Source organism: Acipenser ruthenus, chromosome 33, assembly GCF_902713425.1.
Source record: "Acipenser ruthenus chromosome 33, fAciRut3.2 maternal haplotype, whole genome shotgun sequence".
In the NCBI taxonomy this organism is placed as follows: domain Eukaryota; kingdom Metazoa; phylum Chordata; class Actinopteri; order Acipenseriformes; family Acipenseridae; genus Acipenser; species Acipenser ruthenus.
The window spans coordinates 3,230,482-3,247,722 of NC_081221.1; the positions used below are offsets into that span (position 1 = coordinate 3,230,482).

Sequence of the window (17,241 nt, forward strand, 5' to 3'; positions counted from 1 at the left end):
AAACCTTGGCTCTCCATCCACTAGACCAGACTGCCTCTTGATCTTCAGCTGTTTTGGAGATTTCTTGAGAAGGTTCATTTTTTGCTGTGTCGGTGAAATCCATAGTAATGTAAATGGCTATGCATCTAAAGAGTACTTGTTGATTTAAAAAATGTCTTGACTCTGTGCAAAATCTAAAAAATGTGCATTAAATACTACCATCTATTTTCTAAATGAACGTATTGCCCTGCCCTACCCTGCCAGTCTTTTAGTGCAGTTCCTAGACAAGTGAGGCATGCAGCAGAGGCGATCTCCACTCCCCACCTCTCTGCATGCGCGGATTAGGGAGCAATCTAGGAACAGGCACGTGCCCATTGTGCCGAGCAGCCAGTATAAAAGAACTGGATCAATTTCAGGGATTACAAACCGAGCACTCAGGATATCGGGCCATTATCAAAACGTATTCCCTATTGTCTGTGTGTCAGCGGCTAGGCTTTAGGGCAAATAACAAGGTGTTCCATATAAGGAGATTAGCATCCTGTAAACTCCGACTTCATTAACTCTGGTGACCCTATCGCTGCGGGTCTTGAGTTCGGCTTGCCCCTTGCCTAGGGCGCTGTGTCCTTTAGAGGAAGCCCATCATGGTAGATTAAGCCAAGCTTTATAAAACAATGTGTGGATGCATGTGTCCTTGTAAATGAGCATCATGGCAAATGCCCTGTAAAGTGTAGCATAGCATCATGATAGCATGTATATGTGTGTGTAGAATGTATATATATAATTTTAATTTTAGGATTCAGTCTGGTTTAGATGCCTATGAAAGATCATGGCGACTTCATTTTTATGTTAGTTACACCCAGCGCTCCAGATAAGGTTCTGGGTATGGGAGTAACTTGCCCTCTAATTTTAACACTGAGATAGTAAAATGTTTTTTCAGAGGGTAAAATGCAACGTTACCTTGAAGTCACGAGTAATCTCGATAAATACTGTGCAATCTTTAATGGTAATGGGGTAGGCATGAAGGAGCCTTCCTTTTTAACTGCAATGTTACTTTGAACTACTGTACAACCACGTGTGTGTTCTACAGGGTTCTTTATCGGTTCTTTATGAGGTATCACACTGACTCTGCTAATTAATTATGTTACTTATAGTTTAACATTAAATTCTTGTACTCAGTGAGCATGTTAAAACTTCAATATAAAGCCATACCGATTTAAATAAAATAAAGAAATGCATCAGTAATTTATAAAACAGTTTGTTTAATATTATAGGCACCTTTTTTTAGCGGTTGCCTCTGATGATGGTTCCAGTTGGATTTGTAGCTGGACTGGGGTGTTTACGCTTCAACCTGTGTAGTTTTTTTCTTACTTACTGTGATTGGCTTCAAAGACAACAGGGCTAGCCAAAGACTGGATAATGTTTGTTGGGTTGGTTCTTCTTGTGCACAGTTTCCTAGTAAATGAAGACATTGTATTCTGGGAGATGTAGTTGTTAGTGGAAGTTTTAGGGGAAGCGGACAAGCTGTGCAGCAAAATTGCTATGCATATTAAATTTAAATTTAAAAATGGCAGGCACGCAGCTTGTCTGGACTGCTGGTTACACCTGTAATGTGATGTTTGTGTCCGTGGACAGGCATATGAACTTTACATTACTGGCATGCCTGGGTTGTTCTGGGGAAATGAAATAAATTAAGTGGGTGTTCATATACTGTGTGCCCTGTGCTTTCCTGCTGAAGGTCACAGCCATTGTTCTCTCTCTCTCTCTCTCTCTCTTTCTTTCTCTCTCTCTTTCTTTCTCTCTCCCTCCCTCTCCTAGGAGTGGCCACACGCTGCTGGCATTCTGGTTTTCCCGGCAGGAGGGCAAACTGAACCGACAACAGACCATCGAACTGGGCCACCACATCCTTAAAGCACACATCTTCAAGGTACAGATAGCTCCTTCGACCTCAGCCAATACCTGCATTGAGACTGTCTGTCAGTGACGGGTGTTTGTCACACGGTTCCAAGGCCCCTATTCCCTATTCTTGCCAGTAATATACTACACTACAATACCATGACTTTCAAACAAGTCAGCAGCCCCTGGGGGGCCCATGCAATGGCATGGGTTGCGTGCGCCTAAAACTGCCACTCTTGCCTGTAATGCTGTACTAGATGATGTGCAGTCAGCTTTCGGGGGCTGATATTAAAATACAGCACTGTTATTGTCGAACTGCAATGCAAATGACCGGTAAAACAATGGCAGTCAATTCCCAGAGGGCGGTGCACGATTGGCCGAGCGCCGCCCGGGTGGGGATGGTCTAGATCAGTGGGATCGTGCTGCTATAAACAGAATGCACAGAACTCCCTCTGCTGGCCAAATTGTATAATTGCATCTACATTTTTTTGTAAATATAGTAGTCAAACCTGTATTAAGAAACAACTCAAGGGACAGTCTAATAGTGGCCTCTTAACACAGGTGGTCTCTTAAAAGAGGGCCCATAACTTATGAATTTTGTCTCTGACATGCTTTCCTGTAATTATGTATGTCTTACATACACTGTAAAATCCAGAAGATGTAATATGAACAAAAGAACATTCATTTAGATAATGCATTTACAAAACAAATTATTTTGTAAAAGTAACGAATGCTTGCCTGTCTCAGGTCACACAAAATGTTTTAAATCCTTTGCAAATTTCAATGCCTGTGTCTGCCTTTCAGGTATGTGTTGATTTATTGCATCCTGAAACCAACGCCAGCATAAGCATAAGATTGTTTTCGATTACCGCGCACATTGTTTTCATACTCTTATAAGTATGGCTTGAATTTTTCGGTGTTTATTTTCCTTTTAACGGTTTGCCTTTAAGTCTTAAGCCGCTACATCCTAATTATGTGAACATTCTGTTAAATTAGCAGGAAAGAACAACACAACACGAAACACATTGAAAGCAACCTAGTTCCCAGGCAAGTGCGAGAACGAAATGCAAGTTAAAGTAGCATTTGTGGGAAGTGATTAATGTCACTGCTTGCTCTAGTGTTCAAATAATAAAGAAGGTGAAACAGAATCAGCAAGCCAATCAGAACATCAAGGTAAAAAGAAGCAAGAATTAACAGCTTTTTCCGAGTTTAATTAGGATATTGAATCTGCTCAAAACAAGGTCACGTGAACAAAAATAAAAGCCTGAAACTTCAAGCCCTAGTTCTTTCCGTTTCAAAATGCTGTATCTGCGTCTTTCTAGTGCTGAATTGTTCAGCAGTTTTTCTGACACTTACTGTCTTTACAAGTTTAATAACTTTAATTCTCTCATCTAGAGAGGACCTTTTGTTTCTCCACGTTTTCTCTCTTCCTTTACAAGAGAGCGCTGTTGTTTTATTGATTACGGATATAAGACCACTAGAATGGTTACCGCATTCCTTTGCATTTAGGATGTACCATTTAAAACTATATTTCTTATAACAATAGCCCTGTGTAAGGGTGCTTAATACAGGTTTGAGTCTGTTGCTGGGTAAGCGAATTGTGGTCGCTGGTCTCGTTAGACAGGTGGTCGCTTAGTACAGTTAAATAAAAGCACACATATCATTGGGAGGAATTTAAATTGGTCACTTATAAATAAAGGTGGTCGCATCAGCAGGTTGGACTGTATTGTTTGTATTGCTTTGTTTTTGTATTTTGCACTCTGTGGCGGTTTGATTCTGATAACACTACTAACATTAATAATGACAACACTCTTCGTTTGCTGTTCTAGGGCTTGAGTAAGAAGGTGGGGGTTTCCTCATCTATTCTGCAGGGGCTCTGGGTGTCATACAGCACAGAGGGTCTCTCTGCTGCACTGGCATCACTCCGAAACCTCTACACTCCCAACATAAAGGTAATCTAGCCCCCTTCACCGCATATTGTACAGTGTAGTCCACCACTGGAAGGTAAGCAGTCATTGTTACATGACTACAGCATGGAGCAGACCTGGGCTCAATTAGAATTGCAAGTACAGTGACAATTACAGAAGAATTGTTTGCTGAAATTGTAATTACAATGCTATTTTGTTCAATTAGTTACAATTATGATGCAGAAATGTTTAGTTGATTTATTCTAAATAACCAAGCAGTAGTCACAGGCACAAATACAGAAACATACTATGTAGCTTTTTTTACATAATGATTGTAAGACAAATAAATGTGTACTTCAACTGTAATTGATCAGTCATATGGTATAATTACAATTACGCAGGGGTGCCAAGATTCAACTACAGTTACAGTTACACACACACACCCCTGACCTCATTGAGCAGTTCTGTGGCAATCCGCCACTAGTCCACTATAACACAGCCTCTGTGTTGTAGATAAACCATCTGGTCCCAGTGGCTAAGCAATAACAGCGAGAGCAGAACTCCTTGTGGGTTTGCTGGACACACACCTATAACAGGCTGCAGTGCATGGTTTACTTCTGCTAATAAAACACTGGGAACCTGCTACAGCTATGTGTAAAGGAGGCTATGTGGTCTGGTGGTTAAAGAAAAGGGCTTGTAACCAGCAGGTCCCCGGTTCAAATCCTGGCTCACTCACTGACTCATTGTGTGACCCTGAGTCACTTAACCTCCTTGTGCTCCGTCTTTCAGGTGAGACGTTATTGTAAGTGACTCTGCAGTATAGTTCACGCACCCTAGTCACTGTAAGTTGTCTTGGATAAAGGTGTCTGCTAAATAAACAAATAATAATTGCAATTAATTACAAATTGCACAAATACAATAGTAATTGAGCCCAGGTCTGGCATACAGTGTACTCGCACTATCCAGCTGCCGTCAGTCGATGGTACTTGAGCCTGCCGTCGTAAGGGAAGGAGAGTTGTCATCTCAGGCAATGCTTGCTGCTGGTTTTGACCTCGTGGCTCTGTCTGTGCAGGTGAGCAGGCTGCTGATCCTGGGCGGGGCCAATGTGAACTATCGGACAGAGGTTCTGAACAATGCTCCCATCCTGTGTGTCCACGCCCACCTGGGCTACACGGACACGGTGGGGCTGCTGCTGGAGTTCGGAGCCAGTGTGGACTCCAGCTCTGAGAACGGGCTCACCCCGCTGGGCTACGCTGCAGCTGCGGGGCACCTCCCCATCGTCACCGCACTCTGCCGCAGGCGAGCCAAGGTGAGCCCTCCAGATCCTCTCCCCTGGTCCAGTTCTCCTTCTTTACTTCAAGTTCTGCCTGTCCACAGGTATTTAAGTGTCCCCCCGTCCGTCCGACAGAGGAAATATTACTCACCCTGACCCGTCCCGCAGCTTCAGTAAAGAATGCAACATGTCATGGCATTAAGGGGAGGTCTCTCTCTGTCCAGCAAAGAAAGAAATAGAGAACTATAATAGGACATGACTTATATAAGCAATATAAGAAAAGGGACAAAGTGAAGCCAATGTAATTGTTGCCACTGTGAGAAGCTCATTTTAACAGAATGCTGCTAATTGCAATTTTGATTAATGATGTGTTTGAATTGATTAAAAGGGAATTTGAATATGAATTGGTGTTTGGGAAATTTTAAAAAGGAATTGGAAATGGAATTGAAACAGAACAGGATAATAGCCCCTGACCCTGGTGAATACAGTGCTGAATCCTATGAAGGGCGGGGCATGACAAAGCATTTGGACGGCAGTGTTTCATTGATCTCTTCCCGGTAGATGGATCACTTGGACAAGAACGGGCAGTGCGCCCTGGTCCACGCTGCTCTGCGGGGGCACCTGGAGGTGGTCCAGTACCTGATTCAGTGTGACTGGACGATGGGTGGCCAGCAGCAGGGCGTGTTTAACAAGAGCCACGCCGTCCAGCAAGCCCTCATCGCCGCGGCCAGCATGGGCTACACAGAAGTGAGTCTCCTCAGTCACACACAGTACTGCGCTGACAACTAGAACAGCTGACAAACCACTGTATTGGGCTTTTGTGTCCAGAAACTGAAGGGAACTCCATAGATGTGGTCAGAGTGGTCATACTTTTAGCTAATTGCATAATAATAATAATAATAATAATAATAATAAATAATAATAATAATAATAATAATAAATAATACAAGACTGCTTGCATGGCAGTTTGATCCATTCCTGGTTTTACTGTGAGTTTAAGAACTCACCTGAGCTTGTTACCTATACACTGGAGCTAATGAAACTCCTAGTAAAACCTGGAATGGGTGAAACTGCTATGCAATAGGAGTGTTATTTCGTTCGATGTACATTTGGTTCATAATCCTGTTTGCCTTCAAACTGCTTTGCACCTGGTTCTGTAAATCCCATGCATTTGGATGCATTGGGTCGCGCTGAGGCATGTGGTCTGTGTTTCAGATCGTCTCCTACCTGCTTGACCTACCTGAGAAGGATGAAGAGGAGGTGGAGCGCGCTCAGATCAACAGCTTCGATACCCTGTGGGGAGAGACAGGTGAGGGGACACACCCAGAGAGTTTCCTTAAAGCTCTTCCGTTTGTATTGTGATGAGGTCGAAGTTGGCTCGAGCATCCTTCAAGTTCAGTATCTGAGTTTGAATGAATGTGCATTGCAGATTCCTCATGGTTAGTATAGAAGCTGAAGCAATCAATACTGTGAATGGAGCACTGAGGGAGGTACTGCAGTGAATGTGCATTGTCGTGCCTGCGAGCTATCTGGATCAGATCCAAACGAAGCTGTAGAAGACTCTCGCAGTCAGTTCGAACAGCAGTCTGGCTAATGCAGCAGAGCTTGCTGATGGAGCAATAAACCAGCACTGGTTACAGGGGTGCAGATGCAGGCTTTCCCCAAGGATTGACAAAAAAGTGCAGAGAAGAGAGCCGAGAGGCATGCATGCATGCAGGCATGCGAAATGCCCGTTTTAACGAGGAGTGAGCATTATATTGAGTTAATAAACTAGAGTTCAAAGTAGCTAATCCTGCTCTGTAAAATTCCCTCAATGACTTCAATGCATGTTTGTTTCCTACACATCTGCTAGCATTGTATTTAACTGTATTCAACTGTGCTGAACTTATTTTCCAAATTCTGTGCTGTAATTTTGTAGCAATGTTGATTCATCCTGCTGAGATACAAATATATCCCACATATGCATATTGTGAACACCTACAATACATAAAACAATGCACAGTTGTAACACTGGGACAGCAGTGTGGAGTAGTGGTTAGGGCTCTGGACTCTTGACCGGAGGGTTGTGGGTTCAATCCCCAGTGGGGGACACTGCTGTTGTACCCTTGAGCAAGGTACTTTACCTAGATTGCTCCAGTAAAAACCCAACTGTATAAATGGGTAATTGTATGTAAAATAATGTGATATCTGTATAATGTGAAATAATGTATAATGTGATATCTTGTAACAATTGTAAGTCGCCCTGGATAAGGGCGTCTGCTAAGAAATAAATAATAATAATAATAACATATTTTGGTCTGTTCCGCAATTTTTCAACGTGATATTCTGAATATAAGATAAAATAAGCGTAATAAAAATTGTTTCTTTTTTTTTTTTTTTTTTACTAAACTTCTTTTCCAAATAGGATTACTATGGATTAATATAGATATTTGTCACGCAACATTACCTAATACTTTTTTTTTTTTAGTAAATACACACATCAGGGGTGGCCAAACTTGCCCCTTCCACTCCTGGTCTTTGTTCCAACCATTTTCTAAATTATAACTGAATCAATGAAACCTCCATCCAGACCCTGAAGTAGTTCATTATAACTGTTAAACCTGGAGTGGCCTTCCAGGACTGTGATTGGACACCCCTGACTTCCATGATCCTTAGAGATATTTGTGGGATAATACTAATTGAGTAACGTCTGGGTGAGGTATGTAAATAACAACCTGCTCCTCTCCTCTCCTCTCCTCCCCTCCCCTCAGCTCTGACTGCAGCGGCAGGCCGGGGAAAGCTGGATGTGTGCAGGCTACTGCTGGAGCAGGGGGCCGCTGTGTCTCAACCTAACCGGCGTGGGATTGTGCCTCTGTTCAGCGCTGTGAGACAGGGACACTGGCAGGTAAGGGTGAACAAGGAGGAGAGGGGATCTGTGAGCGTGTACGCTGAATTTCGCTGAAAGAGCAATCCACAAATATCCTAAAAAAACAGCTTTACCCGCTTGCAATGCTAGTTACAATACTGCATGAGACACTGAAATCAAACTACGCAGCTCCAAATCCCACAGCTGCCACTGTGTGTGTGTGTGTGTGTGTGTATGAGAGAGGGAGTGAGTGCGCGCGAGTACCTGCTGGTGTGTACTCAACACTGATGCTCTGTGTCGGCAGATTGTGGACCTCTTGCTGACTCATGGGGCGGACGTCAACATGGCTGACAAGCAGGGCCGGACCCCTCTGATGATGGCCGCTTCAGAAGGGCACTTGGGGACCGTGGAGTTCCTGCTCGCACAGGGTGAGCCCACACAGCCGTTGCATTCGTGTCAAGTGTCAAGTGCCCACGACACGCTAGTAGCCTTTTTTTTCATGGAGAGATTTCATGAAGTTTTTTTTTTTTTAGTTTTTTTATTACGACAGGAAGATGGACTGTGAAGCCAATTATACAATTTTGTAAATTGCAGAGTGCTAAGCCCAACAGAGTATTAATAAAATGGTTTGTTTTTTTATTCGTTTAGCCTAGATTCTCTGAGCAATCGAGGTACAGTCCCTAGTGATTCAGCAGGCTGTCCTGTTTACGTGTCTCTCTGTGTTCCCTCCCAGGGGCCTCCTTCTCTTTGATGGACAAGGAGGGCTTGACCGCTCTGAGCTGGGCCTCCCTGAAGGGTCACCTGACCGTGGTGCGCTCTCTGGTGGAGAGAGGGGCTGCCACTGACCACGCCGACAAGAACGGGCGCACGCCTCTGGACCTTGCTGCCTTTTATGGGGACGCCGAAGTGGTGAGTCTCACCCTGTGATCCTGAACCTCTCCACTGCACCGTAAATGGGCTGTGGTAAGGATTAGAGTTACAACAGAGGGTGTTGTCATAACATGTCTATAATTGCACTGTGCGACCCCCATTTGATTCTACTTCAACTTGCATCCTTGGGACAATAGATGATGCTATCAGAGCGGCCCATATGTCAAATGCCATCCTTGCTCGTCCACGTTTCTTGGCATATCTGTGATTTTGGGTGCAATGGAAGTGAATGCTGTATGTTAGCGGTGCGTTGCAGCTGCTTAACCAGCCCGTCTTGTCCTCTCCTCAGGTCCAGTTCCTAGTGGACCACGGAGCCATGATTGAGCATGTGGACTACAGCGGCATGCGGCCACTCGACCGGGCAGTGGGCTGCCGAAACACCTCTGTGGTGGTCACTCTGCTGAAGAAGGGAGCCAAGATAGGTAGGACAGACGCAGAAGACAGAACCGCGGTATCCATGCGCCGGCAGCAATAGACCTATTATTTTTATACTCTCACTTGCATTACCAGTGGTGCACTTTAACAACAGGCTAACTGACTGCATTTTACAGTAGGAATATTTATCCATTTAAACAGTCTCTGCTGTGGGCAATTGAATCCGGAAACAGTCAATCACCAAGTCTGCAAAATAGACACACAGAACCGTATAAAGGTACTGGACGCAGATATCTATTGTAGGCATATATGAAGGATCATGCTAGAACTTATTTAGCCACAATTATTCATTCTGACATCATTGGGGAGGTGGGAAAAATTGACATTTGTCTGGGGCATGTAGAAGTGTGTGGTGTCCTAGGAGCTCAGGAGATGTGGCGCAGTGTCGATGGTTTCATACGGATACCCTAACCAGCTTTGTGACTTCCCCAGCTCTTTGACATGCAGCCAGCTGCTGCTCTCTTCCCTCGTGCTGTGCTTCTTTCTTGCTCCCCGGCGCGCTCACGTTATATTGTCCCACTGCTCTTCTTTCTTCAGTAGTTGTGTCTCTGTTGTTATTTTTTGGGTTGGTTGTTTTTTTGTTATTATTTGTTTTGAAACAGGTTTTGTTTTTCTTTTTTTTTTTTTTTCTTTCGCTGACGCACTTGCTTTTTTTTCTATCCCCCCCCCCACACCCAAAATAAAGACGCTGCTGCCTGCTTCTCACGGCTGCTTCTTTTCTTTTTTTCCTTTCTCATTCTCCTCTTACTCCCTCCCTTCTGTGTTCACGCCCCATCTCCTGTACCCACACCCACCCCCCTCACACACACACACACATCCGCCCTCCCCAGGCTGTCAGACGCTGCCCAGCCGACCTAGTGGTATTTGCAGGCTGTCAGAGTCCCTCCTGGCACCGTTTTGTCTTTCTTCTGTCTTTTTTCCTTTTCAACTGAAATTACAGCAAGGCTTCTTACTAAGAGATATGAAATTAGCTGTAAAGTGTGTTCCATATAGGGTTGCCATACGCTCCATTGTGATGCATTGAAAATCCTGAACTGTCCCAAACTGTTCTAGTGTACACAGAGTCATATGGTAACCCTAGTTCCATAAGTCTGAATGCTAGTGATCATCATTACAAGCTAACACATTCCTTAAAGGGAATCCCACAGCAACATTTCAGTGTTTTAAAAACACATTTAAGCATAATACTGATCGCTGGTTTTAGATTTGTCTAGTAGTGTTGCATGAACAGATTATTCAAGTCAAGCTGAGGCTCATTGGTGATGATTGGGTTAATTTGCCAATCCAAGTGAAATAATTGAAGAAACAGCTGCTGGATTTGTGTGGATTGCTGAGTCTAAGAAAAGTAGCGATCATCACAGATCCAAGCAGCTGTTGCTTCACTTGTCAAAGACCCTTACGTGATTGTCAGCACCTGATTTCTTTGGAGAACTCTGAATAATCGGTTCGTGCAGCATGGCCTGGTTCATGTGAAATCACATTTTCCCAGAATCTTGCCCTATAAAGAGGCATCCATCTTGGAAAGGATGGCGTGGTTGAATTCCCTTCCATTTTAGAACTCCGGAACCTTGAGAGTGAGTAGATTGTTCATGTCCATTCCGCACAATTCAAGGTTCCGTTATTATAAAAGAGGGATTCCTGCAGTGAGCCAGCATTTAAGAGAACAATACCTGTTCCATGACCATGTTCAGTAATGGGGTTCTGTGAATACCTGGCAAAGGCATATTTGCAATTAATCTGGCGCACTAATTTTAATAAGAAGCGTTGCCGACACGTACCCTCTGCATGAAACTGCTCCTGTCCATCAGTACAAACCTTTCATTATCGCTGTTATGTTGTAAGGGTCACTGCAGCAGAGAACAATGCTAGCCGCAGCGGAAGGCCAGCGTTTTGTTTGGTTTGGTTTTTTTTCCAGATGGCACAAGACCAGGACCAGATCCAGGCCTTGTTTACTGCCCTCAGAAATCAGATAGAGTCTTGCATGTACCAGACACTTTTTAAACAGAATTAGCAGCTCATTGTCATACATTACCAGCAGCAACTTCCATTCTGATATGTTGTAAAGCCAACAATACCAGTAAAAGATAAAAAGGCTAAACGTAACATTGAGGAAGGCCAGGTGATCGGTACAGTGTCACAGCTCTATTTTACAACCCAGTAAAATCATGTTAAGGTTTGACATTTCCCCACAATAAACTACTTGACATTTAGAAGTATGTTCTGTGAGAGGACTTTACCAGAACATCCCAGCAGCAACTACTGGGTTTGCATAACACAATTAAACATTGTACAATTAAAGAGATAACACGATTTTGAAACGAAAAGTTATTTAATTGAAGTGACTTCACTAAAACCCCCTCGGGTACAATTAATTATAGCCCGTGTTCAGTTTTTAGATACAGTGACATACCGTAGCGCTGAAATGAGTTTCTAATGAGATTTGCAATGCAGATGGAGTCTCCCTCAAATATAAGACACATGAGGCCATGTTTTCAACGCGTTTCCTCTATTTTTTATTAAACTCCAATTTTTTGACCAAAAAAAAAAAAAAAAAAGACATCTTCATTTTACCAAATCAGAAACACCTTGAGAGTGCTAAAGATAACTTGAAATATAGAACTTAGTAGTTTGGTTCTAGTCATGTAAAATGAACAGGCATTTTACCTCTTTATAAAAATAGGAGTTAGTCTAGAATAAACGCTTTGAAACCCCTGTAGCCACTTCCACATTAATATTAGTGTGTTTTATATAAGATTTTAGGACTATAGTAAATTACGTTGTATATGTATTATTAAAAAAAACACACACACTCTCGCTCTCTCCTCTCTTCTCTTGCTCTCTCTCTCCTTCCCCACTCTGTCTCCCTCCCTCTCTCTCACTCCCTCTCTTCCCCCTGTCTATCTCTCCCTCTCTCTCTCTCCCCCTCTCTCCCCTTTTCCCCCTCTCTCCCCCCTGTCTCTCTCTCTCTCTCTCTCTCTCTCACACACACACACACACACTGCTGGTTGACACTTCAGTTCTTTCCCCAAGGTGTCAGATTCACACATGGCTGTAGCCGAGGATCCAGGCAGCTGGTTCAAAGCCTTCAGAGCACAGCAGGATCAGCGACAGCAGAAACGTGCTGACAGCCTTGTGAAAATGCGTGGTATTCTGCAAAGTAAACATTTCCTGGCAACACGTGCACCAGCCCTTCAGTATTCTAACACTGGCAGCATACTCTGTTGCTGTTAAACCAGGTCACAAATAAATAGCCAAACACATCCTCTTCTGCTGAAAATATAAGTGGCGTGGGATCCAGTCTGAATTTCAATTCTTGCAGCTGGCGAAATTTAAATTCTTTTTGTAAAATCACACCACCTTTAATTGGTTTGGTTTTATTCAGGTCAACATAATGGCTATAAAGGAGTCATGGTGAGTTTAGTTAACCTTGGACGTTGGCAATGGCTAAAACTGGCCCAAACTCTTATTAGTACCTGCATTAAAATTCCAGTTCATGATCATTATCTAACTTGTACTTTAGAATTGGTAACAAATTGTGCTCTGTAGCATTAGATAGGATAGCAGGAGTTGAAAATGCTCAGCTAATGGACCCAGCCCATGGGCAATAAGTGATAGAAAAGCGCTCCACTTTGTTCTCTGCAGCAGACCCCTCCACCCCACCTCTTTTCTTTGGTATTTCTTCACCGCGATTCCGAGACACCTTGCATTCTCTCAGTTTTTCTACCCATCATGCATCCTGTACACTGCAGGTCCCGCCACTTGGGCGATGGCCACCTCCAAGCCTGACATCATGATGATCCTGCTCAGCAAGCTGATTGAGGAGGGGGACACCTTCTATAAGGTGAGGGAGCGGACAACGGGGCATTGTCAACATCACTCAGTCTTTGGGGGCCTTGCACTGGCTACCAGTTAACGTTCAGATCCCAAGTTGCAAAGCAATCTTGGCAGTCCACAGGCTTAAGTTAAAGAGGTGCAATACCAGGGCTTTCATCTTCTAGTCTCTGCATTACATATTTGATTTCATTTTTTAGAAAAGAGAAAGTCCCCTAAAGTGTTTCATCCAATGCTTGCATTAGAAGCTGATGTTCTCGCTGCACCATTTTACTGGTGTTTAGTAGATGTAATAGTAAATTATCAGAAATAGGATTATCAGTATATTTTTCTGAAGGCGATGAATGATCAATACTTAAACATGGATGGATAATATTGCGTTGAAAATTTAAAAAGGTTGTATATGGCTGACCATAAGAACAGTTGAGGTGAAATGCATCTCTCTCTGTTAACCAGTCGTTAACCCTTTCATGCATGGCGACCTCATATGGGGGACAGATACAAAAAAGAAACCTCTCTTCTACGCTTTGTATGCGGACATATAGAAAATGCAAATGCATGATAGCCTCATGATGCCAATTCCCAATTCCCAAAAATGACTTTTTTCATCTATATTCAATATTTCATGCATGAAAAGGTTAAACAAGCGAGTCAATAAACACATGAATACATTTCCAGTAGTCAGCAAGTACCTTTGAACTCTTACAGTCTTTATATAGTTTTGTTTATGGCCGTGTTTCTGAGTCATATCCTGTGCCTGCCTCTCTGTGTCCCATGACAGAAGGGGAAGGTGAAGGAAGCAGCCCAACGTTACCAGTACGCCCTGAAGAAGTTCCCTCGAGAGGGCTTCAGTGAGGACCTCAAGACCTTCCGTGAGCTCAAGGTGTCCCTGCTCCTGAACCTGTCCCGCTGCAGACGAAAAATGAACGTGAGTGCTGGGGGAGAGGATGAGAGGAGGGGGGTCATGCATACATACTCCTGGTGGAAACAGAAAAGCATTGCACATACGTTTTGAGCGATTCATATTGGACGCTGCTGATGTGATGGAAAATATATTAACTTTTTGAAACAAGTTCGCGGTCAAAGACAAGTTTTCAGAGAGGAATAAGGAAACAGTTAACCAGTGTAAAACAAGAAACTTCTCAGTGCAATCGTTATCCACTCCTTCCTGCAACCAATTAGTTTTGTGTTGGCTTTATACTATTGCAACTTGCTTTATTCCTCTCAGGAAATTTGCTTTGGTACTTGCTTCAAAATAGGGCTTTAAATAGCACTGGTTTTGTCAGTGGTAGTCTAGTTAACTATTAGACTTAGGTGTCAACTGATGACTTGCTATTGAAATGCAGATTTTTAAAAAAGCGTTTCACAATGGAAAAACAAGCAAGAAACAGTATTAATTCCTGGTGTATGCAATACTTTCTGTTCAGGAGTGTGGAGGCCGGTGTGCATGCTTGTACCTGTGTTTTGTTGGTGTGCGTGTTGTGATGTTGTGTTTGTGTAACTCTACAAGTGAGGACCATGGGTCCTCAGACATATACAAGATATTAAAAACAAACAAAAAAAAAAAAAAAACACTTGTGTTGAGGACTGGAATTGCAGTCCTCGCTTGCATAAAATCTTTGCACATCTTCTCTGTGATCAGAAATATATCTATATTTTGTCGGGGGAAGGGAGGTGGGAAAAGAGTGGATCAATGTTGTAGGTAATTGTATACTCTGGTCTACTTTATTAGGGCTAAGTTTAGTTTTCAGGCAGGGACAGATTTATTAGGTATCAAAATATGGGCTTCTGTGGCTGGTCCTCATAAGTATAAGTACAGCACAAATATACGTGTGTGTGTGTGTGTGTGAGAGAGGAAGTCTTTGTCTCTGCATGGAGTAGAAACCTAAGAACATACAACACATCCCTCTCCCAAGTGACTTCCCCTTGGTCTCATATCCATTCTCAACCCACCTCACCCTTCTAGATACCCTTTAGTCCAGGGGCGTCCCAAGTTAGCTCTTCCACTCCTGGTCTTTGTTCCAGCCCTGTTCTAAAGTGTTTAATTGAACCAGGTAAACCTCCATCCAGACCCTGAAGAAGTTAATTATATTACCTGTTAAACCTGGAGCGGAATGGCCCTCCAGGACTGCGATTGGACACCCCTGCCTTACTCCAGCACATTTTCCAAAGCAACATTCTTTAACCAGTAACCCCCAGCCAAGCAGCTTTTGAGACCAAGTTTAAATGTAACGTTTTGTCCCCAACCCATTCAGTACATTCATGTATCATTCAGTGGAGTTGTGGGGGTTGTCCTGAACTGCCATGTGTTTTGTTAGTGTCATTGTTGTTCTGTGTCTTGTGAGTTTCAAGTTTCCTCTTGTATGTAAGTTCTGTATGTCCGTGTGTATCTGTGTTCCAGATAGTCATGTGCTCTTATGGATGAATACACTGGGTTGTCCATAAGTAATCACTCTTTCTGTCTTTATTTATGTTTCATATTTTTACAACTATAAATACTACGTATGCTATATATTGACAGACTTAATGCGACCTAAAATGAAAAATGTTTGCTCTAGTGAAGATGATTTTGGAAGGCAAAGATATACCAATGTTTTACACCACTTTCTGTAAATTGAAAGACAAACGGTACATGTTAAGAAATATTTGATTTTTATTTTTTGTATTTATTTTATTTATTTGAGGCTTACCAGCTCTCTTAACATCATTTTTTTTCTTTCTTTTCCTTTTTAAAATATTGTTTTGTATTACTAACTTGGGCCAAAGTCAAAGTCAGAATAAAAGATACAAAAAGGGTACAGTCATTTCCCTGTGCTATGGCAGAATCCAATCAAAATTTCAAGAGATGCTTTATATGTGTGTTTTTTTAACCCTTTCAGTTCTGGCGGGACCTCAAGTTTGTGCCATACGTTTTTGTCCTGTTCTCATGTATACTAAATCAAGGCGTTATTTCTTTTATGATACAACATGATTTCATATTCTTCAGCTCGACAAAAATAATTCAGGACTGAAAGGATTAAATTAAGGGCTTGCTAAAGCAGGGGTGGGGGGTGATATGGGGGCTTATATCTAAAAGCCATGAAACTAACAAGGGCCAAAAAAGTGCCACTATTTTTTATTAAATCGTTTTATGGCAGCCATATAGATTGATTGATTTATTTATTTATTTATTAAAAGTTTGTTTATGGACAACCCCTGTAAGTGTACTGGCACAGCAATGTTTTGAATTCCCTTTGATGGCTCTGTATAGGTCTTTGTCTGTTAGAAAGCTTGCTTGTGGGTGCCTCTGTTGTCGAGTCCATCTCTGTTTAGGGACTGGCCTGGCGTGTGGGTCTGTCTCTGTGTGCTCCCTGTGGCTGTAGCAGTGTCTATGGGGTTGATTCAATCAAAAAATACACGGCTGCTTTATGATTCTGAGCATTCTTTCCCTGCTCTGTGGCGCTATTCAGTCATGCATCCCCACCCTCTCAAACACTCTCCAACATTTGCAAAAATACTTCACTCTTAGTTAATTGAGAACACACATACGCACACACACATCATTTTTGTATTACTGGTGTTAATAGCTATTGGTTTTATATATATATATATATATATACATACATACATACATATACATCCTCAATGGCACATGTGTTCCATCATTCCAGGTTCCCTTTAGTTATTCAATGATTTCAGTGACCCTGCCTACTGTTCCCGTATTTGTGCACTTAAGCAGGTTTAGGAAGGCCCGAACCACAGTAACCTTTTACACAGTCATTTTTGCTTCAGAAAACAGCTGTCAATAAGCCAGTAGTTTACCGACATGCTCAAATTCCCTTTCCTAAATGTATTTAATGTATGGATTTGCGCACAGCCCACCGTCGAGAGTACCGCCACAGAACAGTGGAACCACGCAGCTGCGTTACTTGCTGATTGAATCCGCCCCTCTAAGTGGGCTTGAATAACCTGGCTACCGTGTATGACTGTCGGACCTGTTGTTACCTGCAGGACTTTGGGATGGCTGAGGAGTTTGCCACCAAGGCGCTAGAGTTGAAACCAAAATCCTACGAGGCCTATTACGCAAGAGCCCGGGCCAAACGCAGCAGCAGGTAAATGGAGACAAGGGACAGAAAGACAGATAGCGGGACATAGGGACAGCTGTCGCT

The 17,241-nt window shown here is 42.8% G+C and overlaps 1 protein-coding gene across 13 annotated transcripts in view; it reads left to right on the forward strand.

Annotated features, from left to right (window-relative positions):
• LOC117433285 (protein TANC2-like) overlaps positions 1 to 17,241 on the forward strand; it is a 222,268-nt gene that overhangs the window by 197,908 nt on the left and 7,119 nt on the right. For all 13 annotated transcript variants that reach the window (XM_059006723.1, XM_059006722.1, XM_034055416.3 and 10 more), the window contains 12 exons: positions 1,795 to 1,903; positions 3,702 to 3,824; positions 4,852 to 5,088; positions 5,614 to 5,799; positions 6,268 to 6,361; positions 7,803 to 7,936; positions 8,202 to 8,325; positions 8,631 to 8,806; positions 9,117 to 9,249; positions 13,012 to 13,103; positions 13,875 to 14,021; positions 17,084 to 17,184. In XM_059006723.1, coding sequence (XP_058862706.1) covers positions 1,795 to 1,903; positions 3,702 to 3,824; positions 4,852 to 5,088; positions 5,614 to 5,799; positions 6,268 to 6,361; positions 7,803 to 7,936; positions 8,202 to 8,325; positions 8,631 to 8,806; positions 9,117 to 9,249; positions 13,012 to 13,103; positions 13,875 to 14,021; positions 17,084 to 17,184 — 1,656 coding nt within the window. The remainder of the gene's footprint in view (positions 1 to 1,794; positions 1,904 to 3,701; positions 3,825 to 4,851; positions 5,089 to 5,613; positions 5,800 to 6,267; positions 6,362 to 7,802; positions 7,937 to 8,201; positions 8,326 to 8,630; positions 8,807 to 9,116; positions 9,250 to 13,011; positions 13,104 to 13,874; positions 14,022 to 17,083; positions 17,185 to 17,241) is intronic.